This window comes from Manacus candei, unplaced genomic scaffold, assembly GCF_025592945.1.
Source record: "Manacus candei isolate 608988 ecotype Guabito, Panama unplaced genomic scaffold, ASM2559294v1 h1tg000014l, whole genome shotgun sequence".
NCBI classification, from domain to species: Eukaryota; Metazoa; Chordata; class Aves; order Passeriformes; family Pipridae; genus Manacus; species Manacus candei.
Window position 1 is genome coordinate 48,454,268 of NW_026138062.1, and position 21,882 is coordinate 48,476,149.

The following is a 21,882-nucleotide window of genomic DNA, read 5'->3' on the forward strand; positions in this document are numbered from 1 at the left end:
TAGAGAATTCAATCCAACTTCTACATGGCACAACAGAAACCATGTTTTTTCGATATGTTTTAGATGTTTGAGCAAGATTTTTGTCAATATAGCTACTCTTCAAACAATAACACTGCTGCCACCTCTATCCTTGGCCCACATTTGTCCTTCTAGGACTGAAATCAAAGAGGAGGAAAGTGCCAAAATGTGATTTAAAAAAAAAGGTTTGCAAAGTGTCCAGATCAGAAAAAACAGAGGAATCCCATCACCACTATAGCAAAGATGTAACATGGTACAGATGACAACACATTCACTCAGCTTATAAGATATTCTTTCAATTAAGATCTATAAAATTTATAGTTTGATAGCATAAGTGAAGTTATTACTTGTGATAGTAAGTATAGTCCAGATATGGCAAAATTAAAACAGCTAGAAGAGACATTATACCAAGAATTATTTCATCTATTTGCAGAATGATGCAAGGTTTTTTTCCAATCAGATTTTTATTATTTGAGTTTATCTAAACATTTCAGATATGAAAAATCATTTGGTTTTTGAAAATGAATGTTAGATGTGGATTTAAATATGGTCTTCATATAACAAGCACATTCAGTATCTTAATTTTATGTGGAAAATGTTGACATTAACCAACATATATACTTATGATTTTGCAGATGGGGAACTGTACGAGGAAGGAAAAGTTTGTATTCTCCAGATAGGAAATATGACCTCAGACTGGGAAGGAAAGCAAATCCCTTGGTTTTTCAAATATAGATGTATGAGGAGATTCCAATACTGAATATTTCTTTGGTCAATTATCTTTGTTATGGGTGAAAAGACTTTCAGGTGGGAAGTAGCAGAGCCACAAGGTATCTCAAGACAAGAATCATCATCCTGCTCTCATCAAGTTCCAGGTTCTCCTCCTTGCGTGAATAAAGATCTCTCCAGTCAGGTAACTGGTAACAGTCTGCCCTCCTGAGAGGAGAACAGCTTTCCCATCTTCTCCAGGGTGTAGTACAGTTAACTTCAAAGTTTAGGGGAAAAAAAAAAAACCTCTAGCAGCCACCCTTGAAAGGCTAGTGGCCTCTGGACTGCTAAGTGTGTCTAAGAAGTGACAGCATTTCCATTTTACAAAAGGAAAACCATCATTATGAGGAAGATAATATGATAGTATTGAGCTGTGTGAACACAAAGGTAGCAAAAAAATATGAGTTGCAATTGGAACTATAAACTTCTTTATCTCTTTCTTGATCTTTTGGTTCAATATTACCTTTACGAAATATATCACCATGCACAGAGACTTAAGGTATGAGCTGATCTTGTAGTGGAAACTATCTTTGGTGAAAAATAAACTCTTCTTACTTTTCAACAGTAACTACAGCAGCCTCTGATATGCACACACCAGATTAGTAACAGATTACTATTGTTCTTTTTATTCTTTGCTGATGCTAAATAAAAAAAATCTAGTTCTTAAAGAGCTAAATGTTACAACTTCTAATTCCTTTTAAAGAATATCATTCCACATTACTGTTTTTAACCTTAGTTTTAAATACTTTTTTTTTAAGTCCGAAAAATATATATATAAAGAAACTACAGAAACTGGAGTTTGTGTTCTTGCTTTTATAAAGCACTTGAGCTTATGTTTTTGTTTTTAAGAACACCTGTGTACTCCTCCACTTTGTGTCTGGTCTGCACTATCTACTACCAAACAGAACAAACGATCTTAATTTTTAAGGTCTAGGTCACGAATACTTCAACCCTTCACTCATTTTAAACAAGGAAAACACTGTTGTGCACCCTGGGCTGCAAGAAACCAGTAAAACATTCTTCAATGCAGTTTTTCCAGGTTAGGAGGTAACTTTTGTTTCATTGAACACACACAGTCCCACAATCTCTAATGCAATACTACTTCAAGCTTATCATAAAATAACTAAAGAGTTGTTTACTTGGTGTTACATACTGAAAAAATTACATCCAGGATCCTACAACTAAGATTCAGAACAAAGGGTCTGAAAATCAGTTTACCCACAACCCATACAGATGAGAAAACTGAACAAACAGTTCCAAGATATGCTGCATTCACAAGGCTAATCTAAGAGTGTATGAGGGCAAACTGATAAATACACACAGATTAAAAAAATTCCACACTTCAATTCAGCAAAACAAAGCACCAAGAACCACAATGAAGGCCCAAACCCCACACAGATTGGAGAGCAACCAAGACGCAACAAGGCAAAGGCAAGAGCGAAGGGGTTGCAGATTTGCAGGCACTGTAAATACATAGATTTTAAAAATTAGGGCTTTTGTGCAAGTTTTCACCTTGCAGAATTCTAGGACCCACAATTGTCACCTGTTCAGCATAGGCTAAGAATACTTTCTAGGTTAGGGAAGAAAACAACATCCAAATCTTAATTTGAAAGATAACTCCCGTTTTTTGAGATTCAGCATACAGATGGCATCACTCAACAGAGGCAATACTGACAGTCTGAATCACCCTTTGAAAATTCATTCTGTTCGAGGTTATGCCTTCAAAGACACTTCACATACCTGCCTTGTAAAGGTTCTGGTATGCAAGAAAATTATCAGAGTGATGTAACACTCAAGAAAGAAATAACTCATAGAAATAACTCATATTCATTATGGAATTCAGGTATTTGGGGTGTGGGGATAAAGATCACTATGCTGATTTTAAGAATATAGTTGTGGTCTGATTTCTGTTGCACCTAGTATAGCAACAGCCTAATTCAACAGCAGTTGAGCTGGCCCCAGGGCTGGATTTCATCCTTAGCAATCTACAAACAGGCCTACCAGAACTGAACTTTCTTTGCACTCAGTAAGAATTGTTTTGGTTTAAGAACAGGTTCCAGAACAAAAGTAGTCTGAGTAATTTGTTATCATATAACTTTTAGCCCCAATCATCAGGTTAGAAGCTGTGTAGTTTAATGTAAAGACTGGAAGCCAGTCCTGACCCAAAACACACTCTGAGAGGAAAAAGGCAAGAAAAGAAAAAAAACCCCAAACCCCCAAATTCCCACAACCTTATCCTTAAAGCAGCACTTTAAAATGTTTTAGAAGTCCAACTACTTGAACCACGGGTAGGTTTTGGACACCAGAAGCTGTGAACTCCCTTTATGCAATCCCGAGCTCCAGAACGATACTACGTTTGATCCTCTTAGTTCTAGCTATGTTAAGACTATTGCATTGTAAGAGGAAGAACCAATTAATTCCTTGTGGCTCTGCTATCTTTACAGCCAAATTACATGTTTGTAGACTTTTCCTTCCCACTCCAACTGCCGGGGTTATTGTTTTCCCACTTCTGTCTTTCCCCTTAATTCCTGCTGGCATTAGAGACAGGTTCACAGCCATGACAGACCAGTTTCTTTCAAAGTCCAGTATCAAGAGAACAGAAAGGAAGAGTATTTTAAAAATGATTGGTGCCTCCTGCAATTTCTCACATGTAATGTTGTGTAGACTAACCTCAGTCATAGTGAATTAAGGCCACACTGAAATCACAAGCAATGAATTGCACAGTCATGACACATTCACTCGCTTCAGCTTTTGACATTTTAGAAGCAAATGATCCAAGGCATCTAATCAAGTATTTATGCAAAGTAAATGTAAGTAAGCATCCAGCCTGCAAATGATAGACCACTTGCAAGGTCCATTTCCAATTGCCTCATAAAACACTGGACTGTGTGAACTTGCTTTAGAGAGAAGATCTTGAGCTATTGGTGAAAGTACAAGTACACATGAACAAGGCATGCAGGCTGACTAACTTCTGGTACAATTTGGAGCAAAAGGCAGGAGACAGTCCCCAATAATAATCATCAAGCTTTGCATGACTGTGATCTGAAATAAGTCATCAAATCACCTCAAGCTGAAGACCACTCTCAAATTGGTCATATTTCAAATAATTGTCTACATATTCTTAAACCTTGTTATGTATTTTTGAAGAGGTTGTCCTGGCAATTCATGAAATCTATTACACCTTATCAATCACACAGAATTTGTGAGGAGTTGTAATGACAAGAACAGCATTATAAGGGTGTACTTCTTTCAAAGTATCATCATTTCTTCCTGATGTGCAAGATGACACGCAATATTAAACAGCAGCATGTCTTGTGCTGTTCATAAAGAAATAACTTAATAGTAATCTCCTGAAGGTAACAGCCACACTACATTTAGTAACAACTAACTCTGTCAGCTTGGTTTGAGAGGGACAACAGAGCTCTTTCTTGTGATAAGCAACTTTTATAATCCTTACTGTACAGCTTCATTTTTTGGGATGTCTATAACAAAGCAGTTTATTTGATCTTTTTCAGCACAATGGGGTCAAGACAAACACTTCTGAGTTCATTGAAAGTCATAAAGGGTAAGAAAGACCAGTAACACAAACCAGAGTTGTTAAGACACCAAAGGTTGGTGTCATTAACTGTGAATGCGCATGCCCAGTTTGCAGACCATGGAAGTGAAAGACTCAATTGCTACTAGGTACTGTACAAATGCATAGTAGGAGACAAGCCTTACTGCAAAGAAAAAACAGATGAAGTACAGAGAAGGACTTAGAAGACAGACAAGAAAGTGAAAGGTTACAGAGCTGATCAATGGCACAACCCCAAGTAAAACAGTCACGATAAGAAGTAACTCTGGCTCTTACCTCACTCTGTTCGCTAAAGCACAAACAATAGTTATCTGGGTTACACCCTGGTTCTTGTTTCCTCAATGGTGTTGAGGAATCTGGCCACATAAAGACATTTCACTTCCACCTGCTGTCACCCTAGCTCTTTCAGCACTTTTCTTCTCAAGTGCAGGCTTTTGGAAGGTTTTTCACACAGCCAATGGATTACACGTAGGTATTTTAAAGTCTGAGACAGACAAGTCTGTCTCAGAAATCAACTCAGGCTATTTCAAAACAAAATAAAGCTGTTTGGGATGTTTAAATCAGTATATTTCAAGTCTGTAATGTCAAATCTTTCGTAATTCAGAAACTACTTATCATCTAGCCCTCTTTACAACTATAGTAATTTAGGCATATCCAAGCTGACTATCTCATATGGAGAAGCTCTGAAAGGAAGCTTCTCCATTCCAGAAAGACATTTACTTTTCTTGGTAGAATCTGACTCATTTTTCTGCAAATATCTAAATATTCTATCTCCTTCCACCTGAAATACATTTGGTCCTCTTAAGAAATCTCAGAGGTCTTAAACTATTGTACCTAAAAATCTGGAAAATTCTAAACAACATTTTCTTAGTCTCTCATTCTTCACGTGATATGAAGTGTTCAAAGCATGTGTAGATGTGGCACTTGGGGACATGGTTTAGTGGTGGACTTGGCAGTGCTGGGTAAATGGTTGGGCTTGATGATCTTACAGTTCTTTTCTAACCTAAATAATGCTATGATCCAAATTTAAAATTCAGGCTAAATCGATAGTCTTGTCTCATTAAGTGACTGAATGAGGAGGTGCAAAGGTTGTTATTCCCCTATTATTAACTGCAGAGGACTGACCATGGCCAGCCATTCTAACTAGAAAATCCTAGCCTCACTTCAAGGAACCAAATTAAATTGTGACATGAGAACATGTCACAGCACCAAGCCTGACAGAGTTCAAGAAATGTTTGTACAATGCTCTCAGGCACAATTCTTCTCATTCACAATTTTTCTGAGAAAAGGCAAGCTGAAGATTGTTCTGCATTTGAATATAGAACAATTAACAATGCATGACTATGTGCCTTTCACATGCAGAGATTTCTTGGACAATTCTCAGGGAACATTTAATGATCTTTGAAATAAGAGATAAGTACAATATTTTGGGTGGAACTTACAGCTCACAAGTTTCACTAGTCCAAATATATACATACTAGGAGCAATTAAACAGACAGCTTACCTTGAACTAATTTTCAGTTGTTGTTCTTCTTGATGTTCCACAATGCCATGTAAATCTGGTGGCACAAAGACTTCTTTATTAACATTGCTCACCCAGCTGGTCTTTGGTTTGCTCATTTTGTTCTGACTCACTTCAGCTAAAACATGAAGCGAGAATATTGTTGTCTCCCATATGTTCATACAGGATTTCTTAAGAAGCAAGTACAAGTATCTGCATTTAGTCCTACAGCTATTCTAAAGTCTGCTATATTGGAATTATTTTCAGAAGCAGATCTTGTGCCTTCTGAAGACTATTTTTTTTAATGCTACTAGAATACTCAAATACTATTCTGAATACTTCACTCTACTATTCCAGACATATCTGTTGATCCTGTAGTTCTTGCAGCTGGATAGATATAAAAAATTCAGCCTCAGTGTCCTGAGGAAACAAAAATTATTAAACCATAGAAAACTGAAAATGTGCTGAAGTACACTTAGTCAAGTCAATTATTCCCTTTCTACAGCAGTAAACTAGAAGTTGGTCATAACTCACTTAAGCAGAAGGTTAATCCTTTATGGACAGAATTACCACAAGAAGTTAAAAAGTTAAGTATAAACCAACCAAACAAACAAAAAGCTCCACCTCATTCAGCAAATACAAATACATTTGCATTTCTTTTGAGGGTGGGACAGAATCCTATTCTGATAGCCACTTTCAGAGTAAAAACATTATATTGTTTCCTCTACTGCTTTTTGCACTTCTCCAAAAGCTTAGAAGAGAAAAATTGCTTAGTGTACAAAAATAAGCAAGATTTTTATTCTCACTTTTGCTATCTGTAAATGCAAGCAAAAATATCTTGCCATCTCATGAGTCATTTAAACCAAGCAAGTGCACAGAGTCCCTAATGTACCAATATTCCTCTTTGTTCAAGTAATAAGATTGGGATTAATTAACCTACCTTTAATATATTATGGATTTAAGTAGTTTCCTTTAAGCTCTAAGTTACTGTGAAATTCAGCTAGAATTTTACAGTTGATTTCCATGACCTTCAAGTCCAAAACCAGCCAAAATCACAAAGATACCACACTAACCACCGATTCTTTTTTTTTTTTTGCATTCTTTTCTGTTTCAGGCCTTCTCATGTTAGCTTAAAAACTCAGAGCACTAAATTCAAACTGACTAAACCAACATTATTCAAACTCCTCTCTGAAAACAAGGCTAACTTGTATTTATAAAACCTATAGAAAGCAGCAAGCTATAGTCCAGCCACAGTATTGAGAGAAGGATCTTATTTGCTTCACTAGCATGTAGCAAAATCCCTTAATAGAACCTATAAAACCAAAAAACACAAATATCAGTACAACCTGGTAAGCATAATGTAAGCCTTGTCCTTCTAAATCAAAAGGACTTAGTAGAATTACAGGAGATTAGGAGGGGATGGAGGTCAATTTTTCGAAGAAAAAAAAAATCACTTTCTGTACAAAGAATGATAAAATAGACCAGAACTCTTTAGATTAAAAAGTCAGATGCTAAGAGATTTATAATGGAGGTCTATAAAATCCTGTATACAACACATTGTGTATGTTTTGGTGACTATAGATTGAGTGTTCACTCTCTCTCCCAGGGATAAAGTTCATGGTGACCAGGGCACTCACCCTGATGTGGGCATGCTGGATGCATTTAAAGTTCATGTGGACACAGGATGCCAGTTCTAGCTGCCAGAGTTTCCAGCACATATATTCCAATTAGTTATAACCACTATCTCTAGCTTGTGGTGCCTACCATTAAGCCTCCAAGGTCTCAGACTAAGCACCCAAAATCTTGTAAATCCATGTTAAAGAGCAATTTCCTCAATCTCTGATTCTTTGCATGTTCCTAAGTAGCTCACAGGGCCTCAGAAATGGAAATGAGAATGAGTCTAGAAGTGCAGAGAGTTTTTAATATACAGCGTTTGGGGAGAGGAAAGCTTACGCTGTAAATTATATGGGAAGTCTCTTTTTTTGCATCACTTTCTGCTTGTAGAGATACCAACATTCTTCTTGGATTTCACAGAGAAGTGTTGGAGGTTAGCTAAGTAAGAACCAGCCTTTCCAAAACAAAATACAAGACAAACGCTTACCAACAGTGGCAGGCTTCCGGCGCATGGAAGCCCTAATAATGTCTGCTCCGTGTATCTTATCTCTGTGCCTCTTTGCCTTTGCTTCATAAAACCACTGCCCACTCATATTCTTTAGCTGAACATCGTCTTTGACTTTTTCTCGTAAATGCCTGAGGAGGACAAAAATGGATAAATTAGATATACACACAAAATGTATTTATGTGAACAGAATAAAAGTCAGAGTTTTTGTTTGGTTTGGAGAGCTGGGTTGTGTTTTGTTTGTTGAAGTTTTTAAATGCTGTCTCAGCATGTTACTTCCGTCTTTTTACCTGTTAATTTCCTTATTTATTTATGAAGGATGATAGTGATCTGGACAGGGGAGAGCCTCAGCCTTGTTCCTTCAACCGATGCTCTGAGGGTAACTCTTTAAATATAAAAAGTTTCACTATGAGAAACACTCAAGCAGAGACAGCTCTGGAGAAGTCTCCAGTAACTGCAGATCTTGACCTACTGTCTTCAAAGGCCAGTTTTCCAAGATTAAAACTAAGATAATCTAGCAGAACAACATAAGTAGTCTGTACCAAAATTAAGAGCATGGCTACTTTGGGGCTCAGAAGATGCATCTTCACATTTTTCATGGGACACTGCTTTTACACACACACTCCAAATGTGGTCTGGAAGCATGATACCATTTTTTCCATAAGTTACACAAATCCTTATATGAATACAATGAGTTACAAAGGAAGACATCATCCCATGGAAATAACAACAAAATAAGATTCTGCCATTTATTAATCTACATATATCCATCAGGTGAACTGCAGCCATTTTAAATATTATTTTTTATAATTTGATTTCAGGCTTCAGGGTCACCCTGCTTTTGTGAAGCATGCTTGAACAGAATAAGGAGTTGCTGTGTCTAATCTGAAAGCTTGTTTTCTTTCCTTGTTAGGCATGTATCATATTAGGCATATGCTTATACATGGCCTGGAGACTAACCTGCAGACCAGGAAAGTTACTACACAGATTTAGACAGTGCTTAAACAAAAAAATTGAAGTCAAGCTTCATCTTCCTTCTTCATTTATGCCATTTCCTTAAGCAAAACAAGCTAATAACAGAGCCTAAGGGAGAAACCAAAACAACTCCAGTTACTTAGGCTTTCAGGCTAAACAAAATTCCCATTGCTGTGGGACAGTACTGTCTTCCACAGGCCTGGTGGAGAACTGTGAATGGTTTGTGTTGGAAGGGACCTTTAAAGATCATCTAGCTCAATCCCAAAGAGGTTCATGACAGTTTTACATTTCTCAGGAGTTTAGGAAACAGAACTTCTACTGCAGTCAAGTAACTATGTTGACAATCCTTCTATTATAGGTTGCAGATTTCACCGTCAAATACAGATAAACATTCACAGCAGAGAAACAACACTAAGCCAGTCCCTTACAGTAAGATAGACCATCCTTACCTGTCACTCAACTACTCCATCTTGGTATGGCCAGAAATAAAAAGCCTAATTTGAATGCATCAGCTATATTAGAATTTGAACTTAAACTTCTTTTTGAAAGCTCTGTCAAAAGTTAGTCCCTCCAGGCATGTAAACAACTTCTGTCTCAAATCACCTACATACAGCTGAGTCTGCCAGGAGTCGAGGTCACCACTGCCAGTTTTAATGCCAAGATTCAACAGTCCATAGAATTACTGGACTATTTAAAATTTGTCCCTCCCTCTTGCTTATAGCTCCATGCCTCTTTAAGAGCCAAAATATGCACTTCTCTTATGCTGCAGGTCTTTTAAGTTGGAGCAGGAACACAGCAGTAGCTTCAGTGTCCTCAAGCAAATAAGTTACTCAGGTGTGAGCCAACTCCTCATTGCTCAGATAGTTTATGAATACAGCCAGCAGGAATAGTGGAAATACGGAAGGCCAGAACTTTTTACCAGATGACTGCATCTCCCTTTCACCTTCTTTCCCACTTGTTATTTGTCTTCTCAGAACAGATGCCCCTTAGGGCAAGGGACTGGCTTTTCAGCTATTTGTACAGCCTGCAGGGCAGCAGAGCTCTGACCACAGCTAGTGCTTCAGGGCGCTATGACAACATATGCCAAGGGAGGTTCTCTAGTGGGAAGGTACTGAGTCACAGGACAAGTATTCGATGTCCTCACCCTGTTTGATTCAACCCTTTCACCCTACACACACTGCTCACCCCTTTCCCCTTTGTATTCAGCCACTGAAACCAGGGTGTGGTAGGAGACCTTTCCAAGTCAGCTCAGACCAGATCAAGCTCAGCCCCACTGCAGAAGTGGGCAGGATCACAGGCCTCTCACCTGTCTCAGCCTACTTACCTGCTTGTTGGACTCTCAGATCTATGACTGACTACATAACACAAACAGACAGAGACAGAGGCATGGATTTGTCATAGCTCTAGACTCACTAAACATCACCCATGGCCCATGCAGCTGTCATTTTTGCTAAAATGAATGTCAAGCACTTTGCTGCCACCACTGCTTGCTGCCTATGAAAGTTAGTGTACCTTAACTCCACCAGCTCAACAGACATTCTAGACTTTGGGAGATAACTGTGCTTGCTAGCAGAGGTATAAATGTGCTCTCACTTTACACAGCACTTCCTTTACAAATGACCTTCTGCCTGATGGGGCTTGTATAGTAGGAACAGACAGATATTCACAGCAGCTGACTTCCAAACAACTTTTCCTTCTCTTCTCACCTTGAAGCTTGGCTTACTTGTCTCTTCAAAAGAAGTATTTAGCCTCTCAGTCCCATCTTTTGAGGAACTAAGAGCAACATCAGTATCAAAGCTATTCCCGGGCATTCCCCAGCCACAAACAAAGAAACAGAGTTCCATTATCAGAAAGACAATTAGTTCTAGGTCTTGGCAGGAAAAAAAGTTTTTAAGCCACCTGTGTTCACCAATATATCGTAATCTTGTAACCCCAGCAGCTGTTTTTGAGACAAATGGGAATTTTTACAATGCTAGTTGAATTCTCGAGGTTTACTACAAGCAGGCCTTAGCAGTAATATCAAACTGCTTGCACTGTGTGGGCCTGTTTCACTGTTAGGAATTAGATTGAGATTGTTGTTTACCTTGAAAGGAACTGTGGAGAAATCAGACTGCAGCCATGGTTTTCCACAGCTTCCATGCCTCCTAGCACACCACAAGAGGATTAGAAGCCAACAGTTGATTCTATGCCAGCTCCCCAGTTAACAGAAAGGCTAACCAAGTTGTCATTACATTTTTCTCTTGGTGATCAAAGAACTACTAGGCATCCAGATTAAGATTCAGATTGCAGGCTTACTTGCCAAGTTTGCAATTAGGAGAAAATGCAGTAACAGCTTTACATATGATGTGAGTGGTCTGTTAAAACGCCAGTTAGCCTATACTGCACTTTTCAGAGTGAAGCAGCGTAAAGTCATAACGAAACTAGTGCCCATTTCTCCTCTAGGAACATAAAACTCAAGAAAATAAAGGTACATAGTTAGAAGGAATTCACTCCAAAATCCTCTTTTAAAATAAGCCTGAGTTCCCCATTACTTAATATACTTTTTCCACTGTGCCAAGTGAAACCTGTTTTATGGCAAGACGGCAAATTCTTCATCCCCCCTGGGGCATTAAGTACATGTAGAATTACACTGAATGGGCATACAAAGCAACTGCCCAGTACACTGCAGGCAAAGAGAAAATCTGTGCATGGATTAATTGGGTTGTTTCTCTCCACCTCTGGAACATCTGATAACGGACTAAATCACAGATTTCCTGCCTTACAGTGATATCGTATGATTTATTTGAAAGAAGGTTGTTGCTGAATTGAAGTGCCATCTCTGGCAGTGGCAAATGCCCAAATGGAAGCTGCATTATCTTATGCAAACATAACACAATACTAAGAAATGGAAGGAAACCAAGTATGGGCAGCAGGCAAACTTTGGGAGAGTACTCCAGGTTCTTCACAATGAGATGGAGCTCTTTTTCCTTCAGCAGATCTGCCTAGCTGGAAAGAAGTCAGTCAGCTAAGGGCACAACACTTATGAGATGTCCCTGATTTGGCTGAAGGCAATCTCCAAGCCAGCATACTAACGTGTATGCTTTGACCTTCAGCACGTTATACCTACTAAAAAGTAAGCCCATTAAAAGTTAATCAGAAGTCCCTGGTAAACCACTAGAGGCAAGTAAATTATTTCAGAACTAGTTATAAAAAAAGGCTTGAGTTTCAATTAATAACAATTAATTTGTACTTCTCTTATAACAATACATCTGAGCAGTGTGTGAGAGCAGATTCTGCTTGACAAGAGGAGTTGCAAAGATGTCTCACTTTGTATTTTCAGCAAAAGAGTTCAAGCCATCTAATTCTTAGTCTCTTACAATAAATCAACCAATCAATCAATAAATCAATCAATTAAATTATTTTTTATCACTAAAGGGTAGCGTTATTTTCAGATTAAAAAGATTTTCTCACATAATAAACAAGCTACTTGTTGACACAAGCTTATGACCTAAAAATAGAATTAATATACCACAAAGATAGTTTAGGGGTTTTTTTTCATGTTTTTAAAATCAGCTCCACAAGAATTGTAGGATGTATTTACTTATTAGTTGCACTTGCTTACTACTAGACTAATTTGAATTCCTGGAGGCTTAAGGATAACCTCAGTATCCTGACAAGAACCTCAGAATCATGTTGCAAAAGGTGATGATCTGACAGGATCTTGTCATATCCTTAAGCCCTAAATTTAGAGAAAGTTGTTACTTGTGGCATCCCCAACCCTAAGTAAGCTTTCAAAAAAATTCAGTTTGAGTCAGAAAGCGTGTTGGTCAGCCTAAGACACCTCAGCTAGACACAAATTTCACTGGTCAGGACAGAATGCAGAGCACATACAAACATATCACACTCCTGCCTTGCCTGTAAGCCACACCTCTTTAACATGTTATTTTTCCATTTACAGATGTTCAGACTATTACCATGAAGTAGTGCAAATGATATAGAAAGGATTTTGCATAAAAAAGGAGCAGAGAACTCATAAAATGAACATTTCTGCAGAGTTCACCTTTGGATAGAGTCCCTAGGTGTTGTATGGCAACGACAGTGATTCTTCAAAATTCTGAAGTTATAATCAGTGCTTCATTACCTAACTATGCAGACACTACCAAGCTACCACAGTCATCTGAGTGAGTATTGAGGACACATTTGGAAAATTTCTAGAACATTTGGAAGAAATAATTGGAGGAAGAGTAGGAAAAACGTGCAATTCTTTTCAAAAATAAGGTTAGCTTTGATAGCAGCTCTATCTTCAGTCAATCTTTAAACATCTGTGGTGGGGGGAAACAGTTTTCCCCCTGAACTTATAAAATGGTAAATCCCCAGGGGGTGGTGACCCTTGAAAGTTTGAGCCAATGAGCACTTCTGCAAAATATAAACATATCACAAGCAGACCGGAAGAGAAGGTAGTTGTGTTCATCTCACACCCATGTTCAAAATCATCTCCACCAAGAGCGTTGCCTGTGTTAAGCACACCCTCAAAACTGTTACATCTAACAGAAAAGTATTTTATGAAGATTTTTAAGAATGTATTCTGGTGACAGTCACTGAATGTCATTTGCACACTTTAGTGGTAAGTCTGGTTACCCCAATACCAGTACTAAGCTCACTTTGATACCTTAAATATATCCTATCACACAAAAAAGCACCCTCGTTCTAACAGAGTGTGATATAAGGAGTACTGCCTTGAAAAGTAAATGAAAAGGATATCTGTTAAAGCTGACCAGAACCTAAAAAGCATTTACAGCAGTTTCAACAGCCACTCACTCCTAGCAGAATCAGATCCCTGAAGCTTTCTGGTTTTTTGCAATGCCACACCAATGTATGTATCAAAGGGGTTTGGCACACAGCAGTCACCACCCATCCACCACACAAACAACTCCACATCAGAATTTCCCCTATCATTAACCTCCTTCAGTTTACACAGGGAGCAAACAATCCCAAGCACAGGCCACAGGAGCGCTGCCGGGAGGTTCTGCAGGGAAGGGCTGACAGCCACAGCAGAGATCCCTGTCACAGAGACAACCACAACAGCTTTCTGCTTCAGACATGCTGGTGCCAGGGGCCAGCCACTCCACCACAGAAGAGTCACCCAACCACACTCCTCCACAACTTCACAGACAGATATATTTCCACTCGCGTTACTGTCTCCAGAAAGGGCTCAAAATTATTTTAAATCTGAAGCACACATCTATGAAAAGAGTCCCTAGGGGCTATGCTGACGGTACTGCCAGGAAATTCAGTTATGCACTTAGCCCACTCACTTGTTCAATGCTGGAGCAGGGCATATCAGAGATTCCTGGACAGGAATGAGGACAACAACAACAAAATAAATAAGCTGGTAATATGCTGAAAAACAGCTTCTAGTCTTGTCAAGCTGTCACTTGACTCTCACATGTTAAGCCTTTTCCCCCTTCCCCAGCAACACTGCCCCTCAGTGACTGACAGCAGCTCCTGGAGCAATGAAGCAAAGAGAGGCATCTTCTTTCACTAGGAATAAAAAAGGATGCAATGTCTTTTGCTTTCGTTGCATCACACCTGCTTGTCATCTGGGATTTCTTCATCAGCCTTTTACCAGTGAGAAGAAAATACCAATATCCCCTCTCCTTTGAGACAAGCCTCAGTGGAGGTGAGAAAGGAAGCAAGCATGCTGTTCCCAAAGCAGTGCTGTTCTAAACTTATAATCTTGATTCAGCCCAACACAAGAGGAGCTGCAGAATGGGGCAAACACCTTTTACAGTACTCAACAGGCCAAGAATTAAAGCAGACTGCCTTAAGGAGGCTGCAGACCAGCCTAATCAGTGCAGTTTTACTACAGATTAGCAATACTGGGAACTGTTAGCAGGGAAGTGACTCTATCAGGTGACTTGTAAAATTCCACTAGGAAGTTGCTCAAAGAGGATTTTGTCATGTAACCAGTTTGTCCATGCTCCAGGAACATGGCCCAGATTATGAGAATACCTTTCCAACCTCAGACTTTCTTCTAGAGGAAAAAAAAAAAATCACATTAAAAGACTTCCATTATATACACATACAAACAACACTTTGTCAGAGTGTGATGTTTGAATGATGACAGTTGATCCCAACTCTTGGATCAAGATCCCAGGTGTGCAAGGTTGCAGAATCCAAACTAAAATACTGCATCTCTTTGTCTGGAGATATAATTCAAGTAGTGTTTTAATATATAAGATATAAAAAGCAAGCTCCATGTGCCAAAACTAAGCAGAAAAATCCATTTCATATATAAGCTTCCAGCTTCTCAGAAGTTATAATATTCAGAAACCAGAAGAGACATCTTATTGATGAAACAAATGTGCTGATTACAGGCTGCTACAACCTGCAGTCTCTTGCATTTTCCACCACACCCTCTTGAACTAGAACTACAAATGGCAAAAGTGAAGTTGCATGAACAAAAATACTTGTTGACAGTCCTTTCAGGCCACTACTGAGAGTGGCTTTTTTGAATTTCTGTTCCAAGATGGGTTCCTTTCCCCAAATGCTGTTTTCAAACTCACATCTGCAATTACTTTGCCTGAACACTTTCAGATCTGGCACTGATGTAACATTCCAAGACTAAACCCAGTGTTTTTCTACGTAAAGTAAATAAAATGCCAGTTCTGTTACAAGAAAGTCAGTTTACTGTTTTTTAAAGCAGAAGACAAAACTCTGTGGTAAAAACATCGCCTCAGGTTGCACTAAGATGGGGAGGGAGGGCAGCGGTGAACACTGCCTGTAATGATTTTTCCCTCAGTCTTCAGTAAAACAAATGCCTTGAGAGGAGAAGCTTTTTTAACCAGTAGAAGCTATTTACCCTTTATTGCTCTTACACTAAAAGAAGCAAAGAAGAATAACTCTACGAAATGGTGACCACATGCTGATAAAACAACTTCAAGGCTGCACAAACATATACAGCAAAATGAATAATGCTCTTAGGGCAACTGGCAGACTGCTGTTTCCTTTGCAGGGTATAGGGTATGCCTACACAGAGGCCATTTGTCAAACTAACCTTTCTCACCAGAAGAGAAGCATCAGAGATGCATCATGGTTGGAATAATTTCAAAACATTTAAATTGGAAATAGAGGACTTAATGAAGAACATCACAACGAGAAGGAATCTTAGACAAGACTACCAAATCAGTGAGAGAAAATCCTACCTTCACTGAGACCTGTAAACATTTATTTGTGTTATAGCACTTTGAGTTTTCTGCACCTCAGGCTCCCTTTTTCATTATATGTTCATTTATTATTTGATGTACCTTGTAATAGATAATTTCCTTCACACTGAAAAAAAAAAAAAAAAGAGCTGACTACTAAAATCCTCACTCTTTAGGAGGCAGCTATCAGCTGAAGCAACTATTTGACTGATATTTATGCCTATGTAGATAACTTTTTCAAAGTCATATGGGCAACGCTGCTTTCCTTGCATGCATTTCTAGTCATAGCAGTTACCAATAGTAGCTCCAGGAAAACCTCCTAGCACATAAAACACTCCAGAATAACAACATATTGCTCCATCTGTGACACCACAGAGAAAATTAGGAGAATTTTTATGCAAAGACTTCTCTTGGCAGTGGGGCATAGTGTTGATACTTCTTCTGGACTGCAGCTCCAATATATGGCACCTCATGTATTTGAGGTATAACTTTAGCATTCAGACATATTGCTGACTGCAACCATACTTTTTGTTTATTTGGGGTGCTAGAGCTCTTTTTGAATCAAGTCCCTCTACTTATCATGCATTAGTTCATTTTGCAGTGGTTTTGACACTTGCAAATTGAATTGTCTTCTGAGGAAACCAAGGCACATGTGTATCCAGGCAGATGTATACCAGGTGTTCTTGGCTCCTTAGGGAAGTGTAAGGGTCTGAAACAATTTTGGTCAATAGTCAATCATTTGTGTGGTAGAGGCATTTAATCCAGAGACTATGCTAAATCTAGTCCAGAGAAAAAAATCTCCAAATCACATATACTGTGGAATACGGGGCCCTTAGCAAAAATTGTTCTAATCTGCTCCTGATTAACTCAGTGTATGAACTATGTATGTCTTCCCAGGACAACCCAGGGTGCTGGATCTCTTACCTGACTCTCTCTTCTTCAGCTCTTTTAAGTTCTGCATCCCGTTGCAGCACCTTCATTATCACCTCTTGTTCCTCCTCTGTTAGAAAGCTTAGGTCAATCATCTTGTTGTGTGCGTAGGGGCTGGTAAATCCTGCTGAGGACAGTCTTGCAGTCTGCTTTAAAGTTAGAGAAGACAAGTCTTTTTCAGCAGGCACTGAGAAAGCTGGACTGGGTTACAGTCAGTGTTTTAGAAAGTCCCAAATGTTGCTTTCTTGTAGTACAGTATATGTGTGCTTCCCTAGAAGAGAGACTTTTGGGAAAGTGTTGCATTCCTGCTTGCCATAATAATGATGTCTTCTCAGCTGGTCCTCTCAGCTCTGCTTCCTGAAGTAACAGTTCATTGACCCAGCACATCCAGTGTTTGAGAACAAACAAAACACATCCCCTAAAAAAGAGACAAGGAAGAACAAGTTATAATATCAGGGATCAGGGAAGTAGATTATGTATGCATTTTTAATTAAAAGAAACAAGTTTTTCAGTGTGATTAAACTACTTTATGAAGTTCAAATGGTCACTTCAAGTCAAACCTGTTTTACAGGCTTCTTGAACAAGGTGGCCATGAAAATATATTCCTTCCCAGTATGGCAACTCACACCCTAAGACACAAAATCAAGTGTCCTTCAAATGGTACATTTTAAAATCACTGCATTTTAGGTTGTCCTTTAAGTTAGCAGAACAATTTGGAGGCGAGGGAAGGGGGAAAAACAAAACAAAACAAGTCAAGAGCACTTATCACATTCATTTAAAGTAACAAAAATTAAAAAAAGCCCAATCGCTGTCCTACAGAACATACAAAATAAATGCGAAATAATTTCTGTATAACCATCATGAGTATGTGGAATTACAAGTCATGCAGTCACATGAACCTCATTGCTTTGTATGAACCAAACTGCATTTGCAAGCAGTAATTTGAAATACTGTTCTGCCTCTGTTTTATAGGCCATGGTTCCAGAGGACTATTCACTTACAAGGCAATTCCAACTGTCAAAGACAAAAATGTCTTCCTCAAAAAAATCTCAGAGAAATTAAGGACGTGGGGTTGGGGAGGGGAGTCAGTTGTGTCTGGGGTAGGTTGTCTTAATGCCTCAAGATTACAGAACCATGAGTGTAATAAAGCCAGAGAAAAAATAAATAGCTTGAATTTAATGTAAGTCTCAGAAGCATCCCTAGTGCCAAACCTGGTGAGAGACAGAAGAGAAGAGATGTTTTTACTGGACAGGTCTCTGCATTAGGCAGCTCAATCACAGCCCTTCAGGGTTGTGGGTGTATTCCTTGGGCCCTTGTGGACTGACAGACAGGATGACAGACATCTGGCAGACAGGATGCTGACATCATATCAAGCACTAAAATCAGGCTCAAGTCCTTACGCTTGCTCCCCTGGGCTACAGGTGTCAACCAGGTGATTAAAACGATATTGGCACTGGCAGCACTCAAAGGGAAACTTAATTTCTAAAAATAATGGCATTTCTTGCATATCTGGAAGGCAGCTGCAGCCATGTTTATGATTATCCCCCCGACAATTCCAACACCAAACCACCTTGTGCAGGTGGTCACGTTCGGCTGCCATATTTTTCTCCATGATTCTCATTGTGATTTTGTTCCATGAGGTTGATGTAACAAGATCTCTAAGAACCTGCCTTCTGTAACTTCATTTACATTTATAAAATGACAGTTTTATAATTAGACAAAAGTGAAAAGTGCTTACTGTAGGGCTACGGACAAACATAACAATCCTAAATTTGTTGAGTATCCACAACAGCATGAACTCCATCTTACGAACAAGTATGGATACCTGTTTCAACTATTATGCGGAAACTTTCCACACCAAGCAGCATCTGCAGTGTTAATCCAAAGCCCTGGATGCTGGCTGAATGGCAAGGGCACAGCCAACGACAGTCACATAACTTTATGTTGCAGCTGCAAATCATGGACAGCTATGAACTAGAATTATCAAAGATTTTTCTTGTAAATTGGGCAAGATTCCTGCCCGAGATCAATCAAGTCTGCAAGAAAGCTGTTGCAGGGAAAAACATCATGTCTTTAAGTTAAAGAAGGCTGGAAGAAGTGTTACATTGTCCAATTATATTAATTTAAAAATCTAAAAGAAAGAGTTGATCAGGCTGCAGAGTTCACTGATGCCTCTCAGTACACAAATCAATTAAACTAGTGGAAACAGAACTTCAGTTCTCCCCAAATGAACAGCAGTTTGCAAGGGCACATCCACAAAGGCTGTGAGAGGTCACAGCAAGCTGCACTGCTACTAAACTTCTCAGATACCATTACTCTGTAGAGCAGTTTCTTCAACTAAGGTTGCACTCCCACTTTGTTTTCAATGAGAGGCAAGATATCGAGATACCTCCTACCCTGGCAGGCTCCTCTTCACCATTTTTTCCTGGTAGATATCATACAACAGAGCAAAACACAGCTCTGTGAACTGTGGAACCAAGTTTAACATAGTGATTATGTCTGTCTTAACTGAAGCACATTCTCCTCAGAGCTCTTCAGAGGAGAATCCTACATGAACTCTGATTTCCTGGTCTGCTTGCACTCATCCTGTATTCAGATTTACATAGCACCACAGAAGATGGTTTCGCTCCCACCTCAGATTACGATAAAAAGCTTCCCCGGTCCTGAGTAGTGCAGCTGAGACCCTTTAGATTCCTTTGCAAAGCTAAGAACATAATGCTTCATTAAGCCATGTTCAAGTACCTGAAAAACTGGCCCCTGATCTCACTTATTAAGCAGCTAGTAGAAAAAACTAGTAACAATCAGTTAGAGTATTTTCTCCTCCTTTAATGTGTACCATCCACATAGTGCAAATTGTATCACAATTTACTATGATAAATGCTTTAGTCACTGGAACTATACCAGTCACAAACTGAAACTAGAGTGATTTTTAATATCTTCATGAACGAGAAGAAAACCTCTTTCTGTCTGTGATGTACTTAGCCAGTCTCATGAGACTGGCTGATACAAGTTACTGCAAGGTTGGCTTTCTGCAAAAGATTATTAGCACTGATTCTAAACACAGACGGGAAAAATTGCTGGCTTAAAGTGTAGCACCTGTCATAAAATCTAAGGCTAATTTAAAAATAAAATAAAAGTCAATGCCTTCATCCTCTTAAGTCAGCCATTACCATCAATCCAACCTCAATTATTTTATTTCTTTTAAAAATCTTTTCTCTTAAAAGCTTCTATACAAGCCAGGAAGAACTGATAATTCTCAACAGTTTGCTTGGTACCACTGCAAGTTCAGTGAGAAGCTCTTCTTTGACAGGAAAGTTTTCAGACACAAGTTTCAAATAAGACTGAAAGATCTGTGTCAAACTCATTAAATCACAGAAATCAATAGAAATACCACATTGACTGATTTCTGAAGAAAAGCACTCATGTGCTATAGACTAACATTTGTGAGACATGGCAAATTTGGCATGATTTTTTTCTTAAGCCTTAAATTCAAGTGAAACCACACAAAAATGTTCCCTTTTATGAAAGGCTTCTAATCCCTGTAATAAACAGGAATCTAAAATTATGTTTTATGTTACTCATGCATGAAAGCTTCTGTGTTTTGTCAATAAAAGAAACAGAAAGAAGACTCAAAATGTAGTTTTCCCTACACACACTGTTAAGCCGCTCACAGCTTCCAAGTGGTTTAGGCCAGTCTCTCATCCAAAAATTTCATCTTGCAAAATTTCTCAAAACCTCTCAGGCAGTTTTCAATTTTTTGAAGTAAGGCTTCACATTTTCTAGAACAGAAATCATAACAGAAAGACAACTTTATCTACAAACTTGTTCATCCTACAGAGAGCTCTGTTTGTCCCCCTCTCCCCCCAGCCCCTCTGTCCCAAATATGAAAGGGGAAGGTTAATTTGAATACTATATTCTGAACAGTAATGGATGTTACAGTAAGAGGTACTAAAATATAGTTTATATTTTAAAGCTTTTACTCAGTGTATACTATGGGATGTAATGAAAGAGGCAAGGAAAAGGTTGGAATAGTTTGCCATGGCTGACATTGAGTTCACCAGTAGGATCAGAAAACAAGCAGGAAAATCCCAGAACCAGCTGTTCCATTTAAACCTGCAAGATTTCCTTTTGCATGCAGAAACCGCATAATATCCTAAATTTATATTGCAAACCTACTTTTCCAAGTGGTCCTAAGTGCTAGAGCTTTGCTCAGACAATCTGTCTTGCAGCCAATGCCTTCTAGCAAGAGGAAGAAGGTGACAGCCAATCCTACACTTCTCACTGCTTCACACACCTATTTGTGCCAACTCCTTCAGTTGCACAACTACCCTTCAGGCCTGGCTGATCAGCAACTCTCCACTGTACGCATCTTCACCCCGTAAAACATTCAGCTACAAGTAACCTACTGGCTCTTAAAAATAAGAGTGTTTGGGTTTACGCATTGGAAAGCTACACATTTTCCTAACTTTATTTCTCCACTGCTACAACATATTAGCACTAGCAAGGAAGATGAGTTGGAAGTCCACACATAAAGCAAGAAGAAGCTGAGGAAGACAGATAAATGGAATTGTGCAATATAACAATTTGCATCTACAGAGAGACTCAATCTCAGAAGTAATGAAGTTTGGCCTACACCCATGCTCAGGAAATAATAAACCTTTATTTTGAAGCAAGGAGGCAGAGAGAAACACTAAGAGCAATCAGAACTTTGCAGAATTGGCCCCTGCAAACCTGGGAGGTCACATTAGGCAGTAACAGTACCTCTGACTATGAGCCCTACAAGATACAGCTTTGCAACAACAAAGTCATCACA

General features: G+C 38.9%; 1 protein-coding gene across 7 annotated transcripts in view; it reads right to left on the reverse strand.

Moving 5' to 3' along the window:
- SYTL2 (synaptotagmin like 2) overlaps positions 1-21,882 on the reverse strand; it is a 53,058-nt gene that overhangs the window by 21,767 nt on the left and 9,409 nt on the right. For 5 of the 7 annotated variants that reach the window (XM_051779187.1, XM_051779191.1, XM_051779188.1 and 2 more), the window contains exons 2-4: positions 17,064-17,487; positions 7,963-8,111; positions 5,865-6,000 (exon numbers count right to left, since the gene is read on the reverse strand). In XM_051779187.1, the coding sequence (XP_051635147.1) occupies positions 5,865-6,000; positions 7,963-8,111; positions 17,064-17,164 (386 nt within the window). In that variant the 5' untranslated portion in view covers positions 17,165-17,487. Of the gene's footprint in view, positions 1-5,864; positions 6,001-7,962; positions 8,112-9,404; positions 11,515-17,063; positions 17,488-21,882 lie in introns of those variants that run through there. The other 2 variants (XM_051779190.1, XM_051779192.1) reach the window with 2 other exon arrangements.